The following is a 20,722-nucleotide window of genomic DNA, read 5'->3' as shown; positions in this document are numbered from 1 at the left end:
CAGTGGGCGTGTGGGCTCAGTGAAGAGCTGCAGCGAGGTAATGTGCACTAAACTGGATTTCACTACTGGGAGTGCAGCTAGAGGCTGATACAATAGGGACATTTAAAAGACTCTTAGGTAGGCACATGGATGTAAGAAAAATGGAGGGTTATAGGCTGTGTAGGAGAGAAGGGTTAGATTGATCATGGAGTAGGTTTATATAGGTTGGCACAACGTGTGGGCCAAATGGCCTGTACTGTTCTATGTTCTAAATTCATGCACGACAAATGAAAATCAGATTTACAATTAACAGCTGAGCCCACCTCGCTCTCTGTTACTGGGACAACGATGCTGAAGAAAGAATCCATTATCACTGACTTGTTTGGTGTGCAATTCATTGTTTTGCGGCAGCAGTGTGGTGCAAAGACAAAGTTACTATAACACAAAAATAAATAATGCAAAAAAAAAAGGGAATAAGATATCTTTATTAGTCACATGTACATCGAAACACACAGTGAAATGCATCTTTTGCGTGGAATGTTCTGGGGGCAGCCCGCAAGTGTCGCCACGCTTCCGGTGCCAACGTAACATGCCCACAACTTCCTAATCTGTACATCTTTGGAATGTGGGAGGAAACCGGAGCACCCGGAGGAAACCCACACAGACATGGGGAGAACGTACAAACTCCTTACAGACAACGGCAGGAATCGAAACTGGGTCGCTGGCGCTACAGTAGCATTATGCTAACCGCAACATTACTGTGCCTGATGAAGTAGTGTTTGTGGCTTAGAAAGGAATAACAAGGTAGTGTTCATGGACCGTTCAGAAATCTGATGGCGGAGGGGAAGAAGCTGTTCCTGAATCGTTGAGTGTGGGTCTTCAGGCTCCTGTACCTCCTCCCTGATGGTAGTAATGAGAAGAGGGCACGTCCCGGGTGGTGAGGGTCCTTAGTGATGGATGGTGTCCAGTAAAGGATGCTTTGCCCATTTCCAGTGATGGGCAGTAGGCAGTGGCCTCATTGACCCTGACATCCAACACTTTATCCTTGCACTGAATTATTCTGGTCCAGATTGGTCTGGCACCAAGTACCTTCCTCCCATTAACATCCCCAGTTGTTTATAGAACATAGAACAGTACAGCACAGGAACAGGCCCTTCGGCCCACGGTGCCTGTGCTGAACATGATGCTGAATTAAATAAATTCTCTTCTGCTTGTACATGATCCATCTCCCTCCATTCCCTGTGCATTCTCGAGTCTATCAGCCTCTTAAACACCTCCATCGTATCTGCCTCCACCACCTCCCCTGGCAGCGCATTCTGGGCACCCACCACTGTGTGTTTTAATAAGAAACCTAAATGCATGACCTCTAGTATTTGACACTACCTTGGGGGAAAAAGATATTGGCTGTCTTCCCTATCTATTGCCTCTCATAATCTTGAATATTTCTACCAGGTCTTGTAGATGACAGAATCTTGTAACGTGAGGCCATTTGCCCATCATGTATGCTCTCTCTCTCTTCCCCTCGCCCTCTCTCCAGTTAGCTCAGCTCCCACAGCCCCTTTGCATCTCCCATCAAGTTTCTTGACAAAACTTTGTTTTGGATCTACTTCCTTGGGGGGGGGGGGGGGGGGTGTGAGCAGGTTCCCCATCGCGCCATGTAATGATTTTCCCTCGAACGTTGTGTTTGCAGACAACCTGTGGAATGACCAGACCCTGGAGATGGACCCTGACCTGCCCCCGGGCTGGAGAACCATCCGAGACACCAGCGGGACGTACTACTGGCACGTGCCAACGGGCACCACCCAGTGGCAGCACCCGGCCTGCAGCTCCGACGTTGGCCTGGGCTCGGACAAACTTCCGCCTGTTGTGTTGCCCGCCCTGGGGAATGAGGTGAGAGGGGTGCAGACAGCTGGAGGAGCAGCCGTGAGGTTGGGAATAAGGTGCACGAGGGGTCGGTGAGTGAGGGAAAGTGGCGGTGATCGATGGTGGTAAATTGGTTTATTATTGTCACATGTTTTGCACGCCATCCATACAGATCAATTCATTACACAGTACATTGAGGTAGTACAAGGGAAAACAATAACAATGCAGAATAAAGTGTTACAGTTACAGAGAAAGTGCAGTGCAGGCAGACAATAAGGTGCAAGGGCCGTAACGAGATAGATTGTGAGACAGACTCCCATTTTATCATACCAGGGGACCGTTCAATAGTCTTATAACAGTGGGATAGAAGCTGTCCTTGAGCCTGATGGTACGTGCTTTCAGGCTTTTGTATCTTCTGCCCGACGGGAGGGGTGAGGGGTGGGTGGGGTCTTTGATTATGTTGGTTGCTTTCCCGAGGCAGATGCTTTCCAGAGTCCATGGAGGGGAGGCTGGTTTCTGTGATGTGCTGGGCTGTGTCCACAACTCTCTGCAGTTTCTTGCGGCCACGGGCAGAGCAGTTGCCGTACCAAGCCGGGATGCATCCGAATAGGATGCTTTCTACGGTGCATTGATTAAAAATTGGTGAGAGTTGATGGGACATGTAATTTGGTTTATAGAAAGTGAGTTTTCAGAAACCTTTCCTGTGTTTTACCTGACTCTCACCATCTGCTTATCTAACTGTGACCCCCTGACTGTTTCCCAGTGTAGCCTCCTGATTGGGTGACCAACAAATCACACTGCAACTTCCCACTGTTAACATCCTACAATCAAAACAGAAAAGGCTGGAAATACTCAGCAGGCCAGGCCGCATCTGTGGGATTTGTTTTTCTTGTTTGTATTTTGGATTTCTAGCTCCACAGCTGCAGCCTGACCACACGATATAGGAGCAGAATTAGACCATTCGGCCCATCCAGACTGATGCACCATTAAATCATGGCTGATTTTTCTTTTTCCTCATTCTCCCCATAACACTTAACCCCCCTTACCAGTCCAGAACCTATCAATCTCTGCGTTAAAGACACCCAATGTCTTGGCCTCCACAGCCATCTGTGGCAACGAATTCCACAGGTTCACCGCCCTCTGGCTGAAGAAATTGCTCCTCATCTCAGTTCTAAAGGGACGTCCCTTTATTCTGAGACTGTGCCCTTGGATCCTGACCCGCTGAGTATCTCCAGCAGTTTCTGATTTTTTTTTATTCTGGATTTGCAGCATGTGTAGTTTCTTTGTTGATTTTCACTTGCTACTTAACCTCCTTTCTCTGCGGTAACTTGCGGTCTATAATCCCCCACTTACCTCGGACTTGTCTCCCACTGTAACGTCCCAAGCTGCTAAATATTAACCTCCTTTCCCACTGTTGCCAGGACTGGAGGGCTTGAGTTATAAGGAGAGACTGGATAGGCTGGGACTGTTTCCCCTCAGTGAAGGAGTCTGAGGTGTGACCTTATAGGGGTTTATAAAATCATGAGGGTCGTTGGTATTAGTTTATTATTGTCACTTGTACCGAGGTACAGTGAAAAACTTGTCTTGCAAACCGATGGTACAGGTCAATTCATTACACAGTGCAGTTACATTGAGTTAGTACAGAGCGCATTGAGGTAGTACAGGTAAAAACAATAACAATACAGAGTAAAGTGTCACAGCTACAGAGAAAGTGCAGTGCAATAAGGTGCAAGGTCACAACAAGGTAGATCGTGAGGTCACAGTCCGTCTTATCGTATAAGAGAACCGTTCAATAGTCTTATCACAGTGGGGTAGAAGCTGTCCCTAAGTCTGGTGGTACGTGCCTTCAGGCTCCTGTATCTTCTACCCAATGGAAGAGGAGAGAAGAGAGAATGACCCAGGTGGGTGGGGTCTTTGATGCTGGCTCCTTCACCAAGGCAACGAGAGGTAACGAGTCCAAGAAGGGAAGGTCACAGTCCTTTCCCCAGGGTAGGGGAGTCTAAAACTAGAGGGCATAGGTTTAATGTGAGAGGGGAAAAATTTAAAGAGGACCTTTTTCACACAGAGGGTGGTGGGTATATGGAACGAGCTGCCAGTGGAAGTGGTAGAGGCGGGTACGGTTACAACATTTAATAGACACTTGGACAGGTACATGGTATTGGTTTATTATTGTCACTTGTACCGAGGTACAGTGAAAAACTTGTTTTGGATAGGAAAGGTTCAGTGGGACGTGGGCCAACTGGTAGGCACTAGCTCAGGTAGGCAACTTGGGCCGAAGGGCCTGTTTATCTCTCTGACTCTGACCTCCTCCCCGTTCGCTGCCGCAGGCTGCTGTTCCAGGTTCTCCTGCCGTTCGTCGTGCTGCCAGAGGTGGGAAGTTCGAGACCAACATGCCGGCTTCTTCTTCTCTCGATCTCAGGTGAGGCCTCCTTCCTCCCCACCCTGGGTCTGGGTCAGCACCTGAACTCGGAGACTTGAGGACAACCAATCAGCGGGTCTCCTGGAAACCTGCCAAACGTCTCGGACAGCTGGAAATATTGTTGACTTTAGTGCCCGGATGTAGATTCGGGAAGAGTTGGTGGGTGATACAATCCAGTTGGTTCTGTTCATTCCCAGACGCAGCCATCACTGCTGAGACCAGGTTTGCCCTGCCCTGATGCAGGGTGTTGACCCGAAACCTCAACAGTTCCTCTTTCCCCCACCCCCACAGATGCTGCCTGACTCTCTGAGTTCCTCCAGCAGACTGTTTGTTGCTCCAGATTCCAGCGTCTGCGGTCTCTTGGTGTCTCCCTGAATTTATTCTGCTTTATCTTGGATTATGTGTCTATTGGGAATGAAGCCCCCAATCTGAGCTGTTTGCTGGGCCATTTCATGGGGTGTTTGAAAGCTCACTACGTCAGTTGGGGTCTGGAGTTGTCCGTAAGCTAGGCTGTGTTTCCTCCAAGTGAAGGAAATTCGTGAACCAGCTCAGATTGAGGGCCTCATCCCCAATAGACACTTGATCCAAGAGAAAGCAAAGTAAGTTCAAGGAGGCACGAGACTGCAGATGCTGGTATTTGGAACAACAATTGGGTATGTTTTTCCGGTCGATGTTGGGAATTGGTTTATTATTGTCACATGTACCGAAGTACAATCAAATACTTTGTTTTGCATGCCATCCAGACAGATCATTTCATTATATCGAGGTAGTACGAGGGAAAAACAATATCAATGCAGAATAAAGTGTTGCAGTTACAGAGAAAGTGCAGTGCAGGCAGACAATAAGGTGAAAGGGCCATGATGAAGTAGATTGACTAATAAAGATATCTTAATCTTAATCTTAATCTCACACGTGTACATCGAAACACACAGTGAAATGCACCTTTTGCATAGAGTGTCCTGGGGGCAGCCCACAAGTGTCGCCACACTTCCAGCACCAACATAGCATGCCCACGACTTCCTAACCTGTACGTCTTTGGAATGTGGGAGGAAACCGGAGCACCCGGAGGAAGCCCACGCAGACAAGGGGAGAGCGTACAAATTCCTTACAGACAGCGGCGGGAATTGAACCCAGGTTGCTGGCGCTGTAATAGCGTTACGCTAACCGCTACACAGTCCAGCTTATCGTACTAGGGAACCGTTCAATAGTCTTATAACAGTGGGATAGAAGCTGTCCTTGAGCCTGGTGGTACGTGCTTTTAGACTCTTGTATCTTCTACCTGATGGAAGGGGGGAGAAGAGAGAATGTCTGGGGTGGGTGGGGTCTTTGATTATGTTGACTGCTTTACCGAGGCAGTGAGGAATATGTTACCAATACCAGCGGGACTGAATACCCTGAACTTAATACCCATGACTGAACTTAACCCATCCCGACACAACGAGGGATTTTTGTGCGGTTTCTCTTGTTCATTGGTGTACGATTACCCATCTAATATATTTATCAGATAGAAGGGGTGCAGGTAAATAGTTCCCTGAAAGTGGCAACACAGCTGGACAGGGTGGTGAAGAAAGCATTTGGTATATTTGCTTTGATTGGTCAGGGCACTGACTGCAGGAGCTGGGACATCACATTACAAATGTACAAGTCATTGGTGAGACCACACTTGAAGCACTGTGTGTAGTTCTGGGTGCCCAGCTGTAGGAGGGATGTCATTCAGCTGGAGAGGGTGAGGAAAAGATTCACGAGGATGTTACCGGGACTGGAGGGTTTGGGTTGCAAGGAGAGGTTGGATAAGGCTGGGACTTTTCGCCTGGAGTGTAGGAGGCTGAGGGTTGACCTTGTAGAGGTTTATCAAATCATGAGGGATGTCGATAAGGTGGATGTTTGGTCTTTTTTTCCAGGGTAGGGAAGGCATAGATCTGAGGTGAGAGGGGAAAGATGTGAAAGGGATCTGAGGGGCAACTTTCTTCACACAGAGGGTGGTGGGTGTGAGGAACGAGCTGTCAGAGGGAGTGGTACAGGTGGGTACAATTACAACGTTTAAAGGACATTTGGACAGGTACATGGATAGGAAAGGTTTAGAGGGATATGAGCCAAAGGCAGGGAGATGGGACTAGCTCTAATAGACATCTTGGTCAGCGTGGATGAGTTGGGCCGAAGCACCTGTTTCCATGCTCTCTGACTCTGACGATTCAGAGTCCCCATACAATAGGGAGACAGGCCATTTGGCCCATCGTGTCTGCGATTGCACATCCTGTCCACTCTAGCAAGTGGCCCCAGCCGCGTTCACCCACACTGTTTCAATATCCACACCATCCCCTCCTCTCCCTTCGCCATCCACACACCCAACCCAAACTTCACTGCTGTTGGACTTACTGCCATTTTCCCTGGATGTGACTTCCACTGCCCTGTAACCGTGAGGGGGGGGGGGAGAGGTTTAAGTTCGGAGTTTTGGCCTTGGTTTTGGAATGGATCTTCTCCCCTCTGCTGCTGGACTCCCTCACTCCTGAGGGTCTCCTTACAGTGTGCGGCTGAACATCCCAAAGCTCAAACGCTCTTTAAAGCATGTGGTGCGGCAAGTGAAATCATTATCTGACCTTGCTGAAATAAAGTTCTGGGAATGCTTGAAATCCAGTTATCTGAGGTCGTTGTATTCATGGAATCCTGAGTGCTTTACCTGCCCAGTTGAAGGTGCTGTTCTTGGAGCTATGCTTGGCTTTACTGAACAACAGAAGAGGTCAAAGACGGCCAGAGTGAGACAGAGAATTAACGGGAAAGGTGACTGGGAGGCGGCTCCCACTGAAGACCGTTCCACAAAGCGTTCACCCAGTCTGTGTTTGGTCTTGCCGGTGACCACACTGAGAGCAGTGCAGGATAAAGATTTCCTTATCAGTCACACGTACATCGAAACACACAGTGAAATGCACCTTTTGCGTCGAGTGTTCTGGGGGCAGCCCGCAAGTGTCGCCACGCTTCCGGCGCCAACATAGCATGCCCACAACTTCCTAACCCGTACGTCTTTGGAATGTGGGAGGAAACCGGAGCACCCGGAGGAAACCCACATAGACATGGGGAGAACGTACAAAGTCCTTACAGACAGTGGCCGGAATTGAACCCGGGTCGTTGGCGCTGCAAATCGTTACGCTAAGCGCTACAAGAGGTACACGTGAATTGCTGCTTCACCTGGAAGGGCTGTTTGTGGGAAGGGAAGACGTGTTAGAACGTAGAACATAGAACATAGAACACCACAGCACAGTGTTGTGCTGATATTTTATCCTGCTCTAAGATCTATCTAACCCTTCCTTCCCACATAGCCCTCTGTGTTTCTATCATTCATGTGTCTATCTAAGAGTCTTAAATGTCCCTGATGTATTGTATCTCCTGCCGTTGCCTGGGAAGGTGCTGCGAGAGAGGGAGAGGGTGTTGAGGAGGGAAGGCAGTACTGGCTTCTGGATGAGACTTAAACCGAGGCTAATGTGAGCGGTCCCACAGCGGGGGAGATGTCCTCTCCTGAGCCTTTCTCATCCCTCCACAGAAAGGCAAAGGATCTGTTTATGCAGGCACGCGAGAGACTGCGGATGCTGGAGTCTGGAGCAAAGAACAAACTGCTGGAGGAACTCAGCAGGTCAGGCAGCATCCGTGGAGGGGAAAGGAGTTGTCGACGTTTGTGTCCTGGTGCAGGGTTTCGACTCAAAACATCGACAGTTCCATTCCCCTCAAGTGCTGCTCGATCTGCTGAGTTCCTCTGGCGGAATGGTCTTCTGATCTGCTTATGTAGCCTACTGTGAAAATTCTCTTTCTTTCTTCTTACAATATTTTTATTAATTTCACAAAAAAAATACATAGTACGTGCGTCAAAAAGAGGATAAAAATACTAGAATACATTGTGTTAAATCATACTTGAGATCACAATACTGTAAATTAATAATCACATGTAATAGTTAATAAAGAAAAACTTGGGATAATTTTATTATATAAAAAAATCTACACCCACCACCAGAAACCAAAGCTGTTTGGTAAAAGACGAGGAAAGACCCTTGAGACATAATGATATCAGCCAATATCTGTACTTTGGTCACCAAATCAAAGGTTTTGAAAATAATTCAAAAGAGGTCCCCACAGGGTTTGAAAGTCTAAGTCAGATTCAAGAATTGAACAGCGGATCTTCTCTAGATTCAGGTATGACATAACATCCCGTAACCATTGAGCATGAGGAGGAGGAGGAGAACTTCCTCCATTTAAGTAACACAGCCCTCCTGGCTATAAGAGAAATAAAAGCCAGAATATGTAGATCAGAAGCCTCCAAAGTTTTATCTTTTTCTCCAACAATCCAAAATAATGCAGTTAAAGGATTAAGTTTAAAATTTATTTTAAAAAGCACAGAAAAAGTTTGAGACACCTCTGTCCAATATTTTATATTGTCTCAACTCCTCCATTATATCAATGACTAGCTCCCACCCTCCAGCTCAAAAATAAACTGCTTATTGTCTGTAAAGTGTCTTGTGATGGTGATAAGAGGAGAGGGGTCCATAGACTTTGACGCTGAGTTCTCATTTGGGAGATGCTGTTCTGTTTTACAGGGATGAGGTACCTTGGCAAGACAGCAGCTTCGAGCGCCAGAAGAATCCAGAGTCAAAGGTACAGTCAACTTCTGTCTGGGATACGATAAGATATCTTTATTAGTCACATGTACATCGAAACACACAGTGAGATGGATCTTCTGTGTAGAGTGTTCTGGGGGCAGCCCGCAAGTGTTGCCACGCTTCCGGCGCCAACGTAGCACGCCCACAACTTCCTAACCCGTACGTCTTTGGAATGTGGGAGGAAACCGGAGCACCCGGAGGAAACCCACGCGGACATGGGGAGAACGTATGAACTCTTTATGGACAGTGGCGGGAATTGAACCCAGGTCGCTGGTGCTGTAATAGTGTTGTACTAACCGCTACACTACCGTGCCTGCCCATATCCCTTGACCTTTCCAATCCATGTACTTGTCCAAGTACCTTCTAAATGTTGTTATTGTACCTGCCTCAAACACTTCCTCTGGCAGCTTGTTCCATATACCCAGCACCCTCTGGGTGAAAAAATTGCCTCTTGGGTCCCTTTTAAATCTCTCCCCTCTCAGCTTAAACCTGTGCCCTCTACTTCTTGATTCCCCAACCCTGGGAATAAGACTGTGTGCCTTCACCCTATCCATGTCCCTCATAATTTTATATACACCTCTATAAAGTCACCCCTCAGTCTCCTATGCTCCAAGGAATAAAAGTCTTAGCCTGCTTAACCTCTCCCTATAACTCAGTCCCTCGAGTCCTGGCAACGTCCTTGTAAATCTTTAGGGTTACTCTTTCCAGCTTAATGGCATCTTATAGCAGGTGACCAAAACTGAACGCAGTATTCTAAATGTGGCCTCACCAACACATTGCCTAGCCTGGTAACTTAACCATTGAGCAACCACTGTACTATTGAACCACTCAGTCCTTCAGATGGATTGTGAGAACCTCCAGAGACCTCCTTGCTCCCTCCGTCTTTACTGCTGTGTGTAAACCTCTCTGCCTTGCTTGGGCCAAGCTCCGTGGCTGTGTCCAAACCCGATCTTGTGTCTAACATGACTGCTCTTCCTTCTGGTTGCTTCCAGTGCTTTGCCGTACGGTCGCTGGGCTGGGTGGAGATTCCGGAAGAGGATCTGACTCCGGGGAAAAGCAGCATCGCCGTTAACAACTGCATCCAACAGCTGTCCTACAGTAAATCCGAAGGAAGGCAGGCAGGATCGGCCTGGGGAGAGGTGCTTTAGTCCAGGACACTTCTGGAGGGATTGGATTTAGTGTAAACTCTTGTCATAGAACATGGAACAGTTCAGCACAGGAACAGGCCCTTCGGCCCACCTTATCTTGTGCCAGCCATAACGCCAGTCCAAACTAATCCAATCTGCCTGCACATGGTCCATATCCCTCCATGCCCTGCCTGTTCATGCGCCTGTCTAAATGCCTCTTAGACACCACTATCGTATCTACTTTCACCACCCCTGGCAGCCCGTTCCCCCACTGCGCTCTGTGTATAATTTAAAAAAAACTTGCCTTGTAAACCACCTTTAAACTTTCCCCCTCTCATCTTAATCTTTGCCCTCTAGTACTTGACATTGAAATTTGGGGTAAAAAAAATCTGTATACCCTATCTATGCCTCTTGTAATTTTATAAACTCCTCTCAGCCTCTGACGCTCCAGTGAAAATGATCCAAGTTTGTCTAACTTCTCCCAATAGATAGTACTCTCTAATTCAGGCAACATCTTGGTGAACCTCGTCTGCACACTGTTCAAAGTCTCCACAACCCTGCTGTTATTGCAGCAATCAAACTACACATAATGCTCCAAATGTGGTCTAACCAAAGTGTCAAGCAGCTGCGACGTGACTTCCCGATGTTTACACTCAAATCCCTCCAGCTTTAGGGGCTTTCTGTATTTCCCAACTTGGAAATGTTGGGAAAATCGTCCTCTTTTGTGTATTGAGTACTGTGTTCCGTTCTGGTCGTCTCATTATTAGAAAGGATGTGGAAACTTTAGAGAGGGTGCAGAGGAGATTTACCGGGATGCTGCCTGGATTGGAGAGCGTGTCTTACGAAGATAGGTTGAGTGAGCTAGGGCTTTTCTCTTTGGAGAGGAGGAGGATGAGAGGTGACTTGATAGAAGTGTACAAGATGATAAGAGGCATAGATCGAGTGGACAGTCAGAGACTTTTTCCCAGGGTGACAATGGCTAACACGAGGGGGCATAATTTTAAGGTGATTGGAGGAAGGTATAAGGGGGATGTCAGGGGTAAGTTTTTTTACACAGAGTGGTGGGTGCGTGGAACGCACTGCCGGCAGAGGTTGTGGGGGCAGATATATTAGGGACATTTAAGAGACTCTTAGATAGCCAAATGAATGATAGAAAAATGGAGGGCTATGTGGGAGGGAAGGGTTAGATAGATGTTAGAGCAGGATAAAATGTCGGCACAACATTGTGGGCCGAAGGGCCTGTACTGTGCTGTAATGTTCTATTCATTTCCTGACAGGCCAACAGCTAAGATAAAAGAAGCAGTAGTAAGCCACTGCCACTATTATTACTTGAACTAAGCGGCTTGCTCAGACCACTTTGAAGGCAATAATAGTTGAATATATTTCTGCCAATCAATTTTGAACATGCCATATTGTGTAATAGGTGCAGAATCCCCAACAAACATGCGATGTGCATTGTATATATAGACATACAGCACAAAAACAGGCCCTTCGGCCCAACTGGTCCATGCTGACCAAGATTCCCACCTAAGCTAGTCCCATTTGCCCGCGTTTAGCCCATATCCCTCTAAACCTTTCCTATCCATGGACCTGTCCAAGTGCCTTTTAAATGTTGTTCATAAGATTTCTTTGTTAGTCACATGCACATCGAAACACACAGTGAAATGCATCTTTTGCGTAGAGTGTTCTGGGGGCAGCCCACAAGTGTCGCCACGCTTCTGGCGCCAACATAGCACGCCCACAACTTCATAAGCTGTACGTCTTTGGAATCTGGGAGGAAACCAGAGCTGCTGGGGGAAACCCACGCAGACACGGGGAGGATGTACAAACTCCTTACAGACAGCGATCAGAATTGAACCCGGGTTGCTGGCGCTGTAAAGCGTTACACTAACTGCTGTGTACCTGCCCTCAACCACTTCCTCTGGCAGCTTGTTCTGTATACTGATCACTCTCTGGGTGAAACATTTCCCCCTCAGGTTCCTATTAAATCTTTCACCTTAAACCTTTTCCCTCTAGTTCTTGATTTCCCAAACCTGGGAAAAAGACTGTGTGCATTCACCCTATCTATGCCCCTCATGATTTTATGGATCGCCCCTCATGATTTTATGGATCACCCCTCATTCTCCAACGCTCCAATGGGGGGGACAAAAAGTCCCAACCTGCCCAACGTCTCTCCATAACTCAGTCCCTCGAGTACCAGCAATATCCTCGTAAATCTCCTCTGCACGCTTTCCAGCTCAGTGGCATCTTTCCTACGGCAGGGTGACCAAAACTGAACAAACGCGGACTCACTAATATCTTGTACACAAAATAACTAAAACTTCCTATACCTGATGCCATGACTGATGAAGGCCAGTGTACCAAAAGCTTTCTTCACCACCGTCTACCTGTGACGCCACTTTCAGAAACAGGTTTATTATCACCAATGTTGTGAAATGTGTTGTTTTGCGGCAGCAGTACAGTGCAAAGAAATAAAATTACTATAAATTACAAAATAAATAAATAGTGCAAAAAAAAGAATAAGGAGGTAGTGTTCATGGACCGTTCAGAATTCTGATGGCGGAGGGGAAGAAGCTGTTCCTAAATTGAGTGTGGGTCTTCAGGCTCCTGTAACCTCCTCCCCGATGGTAGTAATGAGAAGAGGGCATATCCCGGATGGTGAGGGTCCTCAGTGATGGATGCCTCGTTCTTGAGGCACCACCTTTTGAAGATGTCCTCGATGGTGGGGAGCTGGCTGAGTCTACAACCCCCTGCAGGCTCTTGCAATCCTGTGCATTGGAGCCTCCATATCAGGCGGTGATGCAACCAGTCAGAATGCTCTCCGAACATCTAGAGAAATTTGCAATACAGGGAACCGTGTACTCAGGGACCACTTTCTGATCTCCACATTACACAGGGAACAGTACTTGTTTCGAATTTCCATATTACACTGCGTGTACAGTGTGTGGTTCTGGTCTCTGAGAACAGCACTTGGTTTGAATTGGCACTGGGTGTACTCCCTGTTCTGGGCTCCATAGCAGAGTACAGTATCTGTGTGAGGTTCTTTTGGTTTGGTGGGACGTTTATGGATCATTGAACTCTCTGCCTTTCTCCCATCAGGGTCAGGACATGGTGCTGGTCCTCAGGAAGGACACTCTGAGCTTGGTGGATCCTGTTGACCACAGTCTGATCCATTCTCAACCAATCATCAACATTCGCGTATGGGGCGTCGGTTGTAACCGTGGCAGGTGAGTCTAAGGTGCTTACTCTCTCTGCTGTCTTAAGCAAAGCGATACCCTCGATTGAAGTATTTCTGTAATGACAGAATTGTCCCATTCCCTCCCTCGCAGTTGTGCCTTGGTTTGTGTGGCCCTTTGCTGTACTTTCAGATAAATTTGGGTCAATCAAATACCTCAAAAAAAAAATTTAACCCCACCCTTCAATAGAACAGAGAACCCAAGCTCTGAATGAACCATTGGACCCTGTGGCCCTGTTTAGCTAGTGAATGGCCCTGGTCTCCCACGGAGAATAACTGTGGGCAGGATTGATGGAGACAAGGCTGTTCTTCCAGAGGTTAATGGGCAATCTGCTGGAAATGCCAATGGACTCCCCTGCCAAGGTGGAGCTTTATCGAGAGGAGGTTTGAGGATTTGATGAGTGTACAGAATGAAGTGGAATCCTTCGAGCTTCGAGTAACTGCTACCTCCCTGCTGTGCCAAGTTCCAAGCCACATAAACCACCCCTCTCACTTGGATCCAGCTACCTCCTGCTCCACCCTAACCCTCTACCCTTGTACGCTGACTCTCTCCCCTCTCTCCAGTCCAGATGAAGGGTCTCGACCTGAAACATCGACTGTCCATTTCCCTCCACGGATGCCGCCCGACCCGCTGAGTTCCTCCGGCATCTTGCATGTTGCTCTACACAAATTAGTGGCTCTGATTCCCAGCTTGTCCTTCCCCTTTGTTTTATAGGCTTTTGGTGTTTGCTGGTTATAATAGATCCAATGAGATTGTGAATCTGTTGCATTCATCTGGGCAAGTAAATTATGACCTCCTGTTCAATCGCACCTCCCAGAGTGCAGCTCTTCCTGTGTTCTGTACTGGGGTATTGCCTGGCATTTTTTTTTACTGTCATGCCTCTAGAGTGGGATTTGGACTCTCAATCTTCTGACTTGGAGGTCAGCTTGCTATCGACTGAGCCACAGCCAACAGATACAAGTTGCAGTTGGTGGGGAAGAGCTGAAGCTCATTGGAGACACAAGAGACTGCGGATGCTGGAATCTGGAACAAAAAACAAACTGCTGGAGGGTCGGGCAGCATCTGTGGATGGAAAGGGACAGTTGATGTTTCAGGTCAAGACCCTGCATCAGGACTCCACTCCTCAGATGCTGCTTGACCTGCTGAGTTCCTCCAGTGGTTTATCTTGTGCTAGTTCATTGGCACCTCTTCAGTACCCTCTTGCTCTGGGTAACAGCTCCTTCGCTGGAAGCTTAAGGGGGAATTTTGGTTCTGTCTGCAAAATGCCACAAGGTTCAGTGAAGCAGAACCTGAAGGGAGAGGGGACAGATCCCAAGCTAGGAGTGAAGTACAGGGATCAGATATCGGAGGGAACATTGTCGCACAGCGGCACGCCAACGAGTTGGGATTGGTCAGAGACCCCTGAGAAAGGGGTTTGAACAAAGTTAGATCATTGGAGGGACAAAGGCTGGAGGGTGAGTTAGAGGACGCGGGTCAAGGTTTGAAGTAATTATTGAGCTGCTCGCTTTGAGAGGATTCAAGTCAAGTCGAGTTTATTGTCCTGTGCACAAGTGCAGTGAGGTACAGGTACAACGAAAAACTTGCTTGCAGCAGCATCACAGGCACGAAGGTACAGACAACACACACAGCATAAATTATACATTGTACAAGACAGGAAGAGGAAAAAAAGACTGCAAAAGCATGACCTTAGTGCAAATAAAAATGACACAATCAGAGACAAGAGGTGGTCTGTAGTGTTCCATTGCTGAGGTAGGGTTAGGGGTGTGCAGGTCGGTTCAAGAAGTGTGCAGGTGGTTGTAGGGAAGTAGCTGTTCCTGAACCTGGTGGTGTGGAACTTCAGGCTTCTGTACCTCCTGCCCGATGGCAGCTGCGAGAAGATGGCATGGCCCGGATGGTGGGGATCCTTGATGATAGATGCCGCCTTCTTGAGGCAGCGCCTTCTTGAGGCAGCACCTCCTGTAGATAAGATTTCTTTATTAGTCACATGTACATCGAAACACACAGTGAAATGCACCTTTTGCATAGGGTGTTCTGGGGGCAGCCCGCAAGTGTCGCTACGCTTCCAGCACCAACATAGCATGCCCACAACTTCCTAACCCGTACGCCTTTGGAATGTGGGAGGAAACCGGAGCACCCGGAGGAGACCTACGCAGACACGGGGAGAACGTACAAACTCCTTACAGACAGCGGCCAGAATTGAACCCGGGTCGCTGGTGCTATAATAGCGTTACACTAACCGCTACACTACCGTGCTGTGCTGACAGTGGTGGGGAGGACTGTGGCTGTGATGGACTGAGCTGTATCCACTATACAGCACTGCTTTGTATTCAACTTACAGAACATAGAAAAGCACAGCTTGTCGTGATTGTATAAATCCTTGACCCCAGCTCCTCTTGCTTTGGACTGCGGCAAGTCTCACTGAAGTAGGCAATCCCCGATGACTGTCCATGTGGATTAATCCAGTAATGAAGCTTCCATAAGACCAGTGAGCAGGAGCAGGTACCTCGCTCTCCAAGCCTGCTCTGCCTACTCACCAAGATCTTCTATCAGTGCCATGTTCCAGCATAGCCCCCATATCCCTTGATTCTCTTAAATCTATGGACCTGTCTTTCTTGAATGACAAGAGATTCCACAGCCTTCAGGGTTGGAGATTTCCGAAGATTCGCCAAGCTCCGGGTGAAGACTTTTCTCCTTTTCTCAGTCCTAAAAAGCCCACTCCTTATTCTGAGACTGTGCCCCCTGATCCCAGACTCCTCAGCTGGGAGAAACTTCCTCCCTGTATCCAACATGTTAAGTTCCTCAAGAATTTTGTAAGTTTCAATGGGATCACCTATGATTCTTCTAGCTCCGGAGATTAGATTAACGCTAGTCCACGGAATCTCCTTGCACAACAGATTCAGGAACCGCTCTTGTGAACTTGCACTTGCAGTAAATCCTTCAAGGTATGGAGACTAAAACCGAACACAATGCTGTTGATGTGGCCTCACCAAGGTCCCATGCAAGTGCAGTGAGATGTCTGTACTCAAATCTTCTCTCAGTAAAAGTCAGCACGTCATTTCCCTTGCGACAAACAATCTGCTGAAGGAACTCAGCAGGTCGAGCAGCATCTATGGGAGGAAAGGAATTGTCAATGTCAACGTTTCATTGAAACAATTCCTCCCCCCCCCTTCCCCCCACAGATGCTGCTGGACCTGCTGAGTTCCTCCATCAGATTGTTTAATGCTCTAGATCCCAGCATCTGCAGTCTCTGGTGACACCATTTCCCCTCCTTAACTACCTGTTGCACCTTCAGTGACTTGTATCCAAGGACAGTCAGTTCCATCAACACTTCGCAATGTCTCACCAGCGGGGCTCCAGTGTCTGGGACACCAGCAGAGCCTGAGAGGTGGGTCCTGGACACCAGCAGGGCTCAAGTGGGGTCTCTGAGTCACTAGAGCCACAAACAAGATGCTGGAGGAACACAGCGGGTCAGGCAGCATCTGTGGAGGGAAATGGACGGTCTAGGTTTCGGGTTGAGACCCTTCATCTGGACTTAAAAATAAGAGGGGAGAGAGCCGGTGTAAAGAGGTGAGGGGGAGGGTTGGGGCTAGAGCTGGCAGGTGATGGGTGGGTCCAGGTGAGGAGGGGGGGGATCGGCAGATGGGGGAGGGGAGGGTGGGGACAGTGACAGAGGCTGGGGGGTGATAGGTGGAGGTGACAGAGGGCTGCAGATGGTGGGATCTGGTGGGAGGGGAAGGTGGAGCCTGGAACCAAATAAGGGAGGTGGGGAGGGCAGATGGGGACAGTGGGGGGGAGGGGACCCAGTGGGAGGGGTGTGTGGGTGGTGGACAGACGGAGTGGGTGGGGGGGGGGGAAGGAACAGGGTGGTGGGGTTAATTGGTTTATTACTGTCGCATGTACTGAGACACAGATCATTCCATACATCAGTACGTCGAGGAAAAAATGCAGAACATAGTGTCACAGTTACAGAGAAAGTGCAGTGCAGGCAGACAATAAGGTGCAAGGGCCACGACGAGGTAGATTGGGAGATCAAGAGTTTATCTTTGGCGTATTCAAGAGTCTGATAACAGCGGGATAGAAGCTGTCCTTTAACCCCTGGTGGTACATGTTCTTGTTTTTGTATCTTCTGTCCAATGGGAGGGGGGAGAAGAGAGAATGTCCGGGGTGGGAGGGGTCCTTGATTATATTGGTTGCTTTCCCAAGGGAAGTATAGACAGAGTCAATGGAGGGGAGGCTGGTTTGCGTGTGGGACTGGGCTGCGTTCACAACTCTCCGCAGTTTCTTGCGGTCTGGGGCAGAGCGGGTGCCGTACCAAGCCGTGATGCCTCCGGCTACAGTGGTGCAACTGTAAAAGTTAGTGAGAGTCATCAGGTGGACGTAGGAGGAATTGGGTAGATCAGGAGGAGAGAGGAAAGATTCCAGCATCTGCAGCCTCTTGTGTCTCCTCCTCTCTGGGACACCAGCAGACCTTGGGATTGGGGGGGTGTACTGGGGTTCTGAGACACCGGCAGGACTTGAGATTGGGGCCTCTGGGATCTTCCACCAACATTACGTGGCTGGTCTATAAACTGTTGGAATTTTTACCAGCGAATGTTTACTTGCGGAGAACTGAATATATTATTTTCCGTTAGCACTGGCATACATACGGAATGCTCAATGGACTTTATTCATTTAATCATTTGATTTTCTCCCTGCTGCCATGGAGACAGGGACAGGTAGAATTTTCAAATTTCTATTTCCTTTGTCTGGCTTTGAATTAAAATGTTGCTCGTCACACTGCCACATGATTCTTGTCATCTATTGACTGATAAACTCCTCGTGTTGGAATGGGATTGGTTGAGATTCCGGTCAGCAATGGAGCCAACACCTTCAAATGGAATTTGAAGAAAGAAAATCCCAGAAGTAATGGGGAAGGAATTTGGGCAAATTAAGAAATGTAATAGTTGGGTTAAGAGAGGGGGAGAATAAAGTGAAGCTTGTTTTAAAGTGTCTAACCATTTGCAGCCTGTGGCAGCTGTACTGGATGGGTCAAGTGGCGCTATGTTTGGCTGGTTTAATCAATATTTCTTTAACTCTCCTGTTGTTAGAAGCATACTTGCATCGTTGGTTGCAGGCTCTAACTCTCTGCTTTGAATTTAATGGGCACACATAGTTTTTTTGGTGGGTGTGACTGTTGTGGAAAGGTTAGCATTTATCGCCCATCCTGAATTGTCGATGAGTGACTTCATTGTTGTCAGACATACATACCCAGGGTATAAATGCCATGAAAGTCCACTTTTTGCAGCAGCAGCACAGTACATTGCAAGATGAGGACAAACACGTTAACATAAATTTAAATTGTACATATGTGTGCACACTGAACAACAAAATAAACGATGACACAAGTGCAGGATTGAGAGAGAGAGAGGAAAAATCCGAGGTAGTGTTGGGGTTTTTCATGTGGGTTCCAGAACCTGACGGCAGTGGGGAAGAAGCTGTTGTTGAACCTTGAGGTGTGGGGTCTTCAGGCTCCTGTACCTCCTGCCCGATGGCAGCATCGAGACGAGGGCACGGCCCAGTGGTGGGGGTCCCTGATGATGGCTGTCACCTTTCTGAGACATTGCCTCTTGTAGATGTCCTCAATGGTGGGGAGAGCTGTACCCGTGGTGGAACTGGCTGAGTCCACCACTCTCTGTAGCCTCTTGCATTCCTGTGCATTGGAGTTTCCATACCAGGCTGTGATGCAACCAGTCAGACTGCTTTCCACTGTACATCTGTAGAAGTTAGTCAGAGTTTGAATTCTTTCCATTTGCTGGGTCTGGACTGGAAAAGGATGGAAAATTTCCTGAAAGGGCGTTAACTTGGTTTATTATTGTCACATGTACCGAGGTACAGTGAAAAACTTGTTTTGCATGCCATCCATACAGATCATTTCATTACACAGTGCATTGAGGTAGTACAAGGGAAAACAATAACAGAATGCAGAATAAAGTGTCACAGTTACAGAGAAAGTGCAGTGCAGGCAGACAATAAGGTGCAAAGTCATAATGAGGTAGATTGTGAGGTCAAGAGTTCACATCATACTAGGGAACCGTTCAATAGTCTTATAACAGCAGGATAGAAGCTGTCCTTGAGCTTGGTGGTACGTGCTTTCAGGCTTTTGTATCTTCTGCCTGATGGGAGGGGGGAGAAGAGAGAATGTCTGGGGTGGGAGGGGTCTTTGATTATGTTGGCTGCTTTACTGAGGCAGCGAGAAGTGTAGACAGAGTCCAAGGAGGGGAGGCTGGTGTCCATGATGTGGACACGGCCCAGCACAACTCTCTGCAGTTTCTTGCGGTCCTGGGCAGAGCAGTTGCTGTACCAAGCTGTGATGCATCCAGATAGGATGCTTTTTATTGTGCATCCATAAAAAATAGTGAGTGTCAACGGGGACATGCCAAATTTGTTGCCAAATTAATGAAGCAGACAGGATTTTACAGAAAATAAAACTCAGGAACCTGCAGAAGCTGGAAATCTGAAATAAAAGCAGCAAATGCTGGAAATACTCAGCAGGCCAGCCAGCATCTGTGGAGAGAGAAACAGCTAATGTTTCTGGTTTAACTAACATTTTGGGTTGAATCTGAAAGTTGGTTCTGTTTCTCCCTCCACAGATGCTGCCTGACCTGCTGAGTGTTTCCAGCATTCTCTATCTTTATGCTGCAATCCAGTGGTTTAATCATTTCCAATGCAGGTTTTTAATTAAATCGCAGGTTTACAATTAACTAAATTTAATTTCCTCTGCTGCAGTGGTGAGATTCGATTGGTTTCAGGATTACAATCTGGTAAACTATGAACTAAATAAAATGAAACAATGCAGATCTTGGAAATCTGAAATAAAACCGAAAAATGTTGGAAATACTCAGCAGGTAAGGCAGCCCCTGTGGGGAAAGAAGCAGGTGAATTGTCGTCAAACTAGGAGCATAAGCCTCACACACCCAAGTGCTTTCTTAAAAGGTGTGTGTGGCTTTGAGCAAAGTGCTACTCCTGTGTAGTGATCTCCACTAGCAGGTTAGAACCATAGAACACTACAGCACAGAAAACAGGCCATTCGGCCCTTCTAGTCTGTGTCAAAACTTTATTCCGCTAGTCCCATTGACCTGCACCCAGTCCATAACCCTCCAGACCTCTCCCGTCCATGTATCTGTCCAATTTATTCTTAAAACTTAAGAGTGAGCCCTCATTTACCACGTCAGATGGCAGCCTGTTCCACACTCCCACCACTCTCTGTGAAGTTCCCCCTAATGTTCCCCCTAAACCTTTCCCCTTTCACCCTAAAGCCATGTCCTCTCGTACTTATCTCTCCTAATCTAGGTGGAAAGAGCCTGCTTGCATTTACTCTGTCTATGCCCCTCATAATTTTGTAAACCTCTATCAAATCTCCCCTCATTCTTCTACGCTCCAAGGAATAAAGTCCTAACCTGTTCAATCTTTCCCTCC

At 47.7% G+C, this 20,722-nt stretch overlaps 1 protein-coding gene across 2 annotated transcripts in view; it reads left to right on the top strand.

The window, feature by feature from the left end:
* apbb3 (amyloid beta (A4) precursor protein-binding, family B, member 3) overlaps positions 1-20,722 on the top strand; it is a 57,410-nt gene that overhangs the window by 16,587 nt on the left and 20,101 nt on the right. For both annotated transcript variants that reach the window (XM_052013815.1, XM_052013814.1), the window contains exons 2-6: positions 1,670-1,869; positions 4,170-4,261; positions 8,842-8,899; positions 9,897-10,043; positions 13,131-13,258. In XM_052013815.1, coding sequence (XP_051869775.1) covers positions 1,670-1,869; positions 4,170-4,261; positions 8,842-8,899; positions 9,897-10,043; positions 13,131-13,258 — 625 coding nt within the window. The remainder of the gene's footprint in view (positions 1-1,669; positions 1,870-4,169; positions 4,262-8,841; positions 8,900-9,896; positions 10,044-13,130; positions 13,259-20,722) is intronic.

This window comes from Pristis pectinata, chromosome 4, assembly GCF_009764475.1.
Source record: "Pristis pectinata isolate sPriPec2 chromosome 4, sPriPec2.1.pri, whole genome shotgun sequence".
NCBI classification, from domain to species: domain Eukaryota; kingdom Metazoa; phylum Chordata; class Chondrichthyes; order Rhinopristiformes; family Pristidae; genus Pristis; species Pristis pectinata.
The sequence above is the reverse complement of the archived record's forward strand: the minus strand, read 5'-3'. Positions and strand labels throughout refer to the sequence as shown.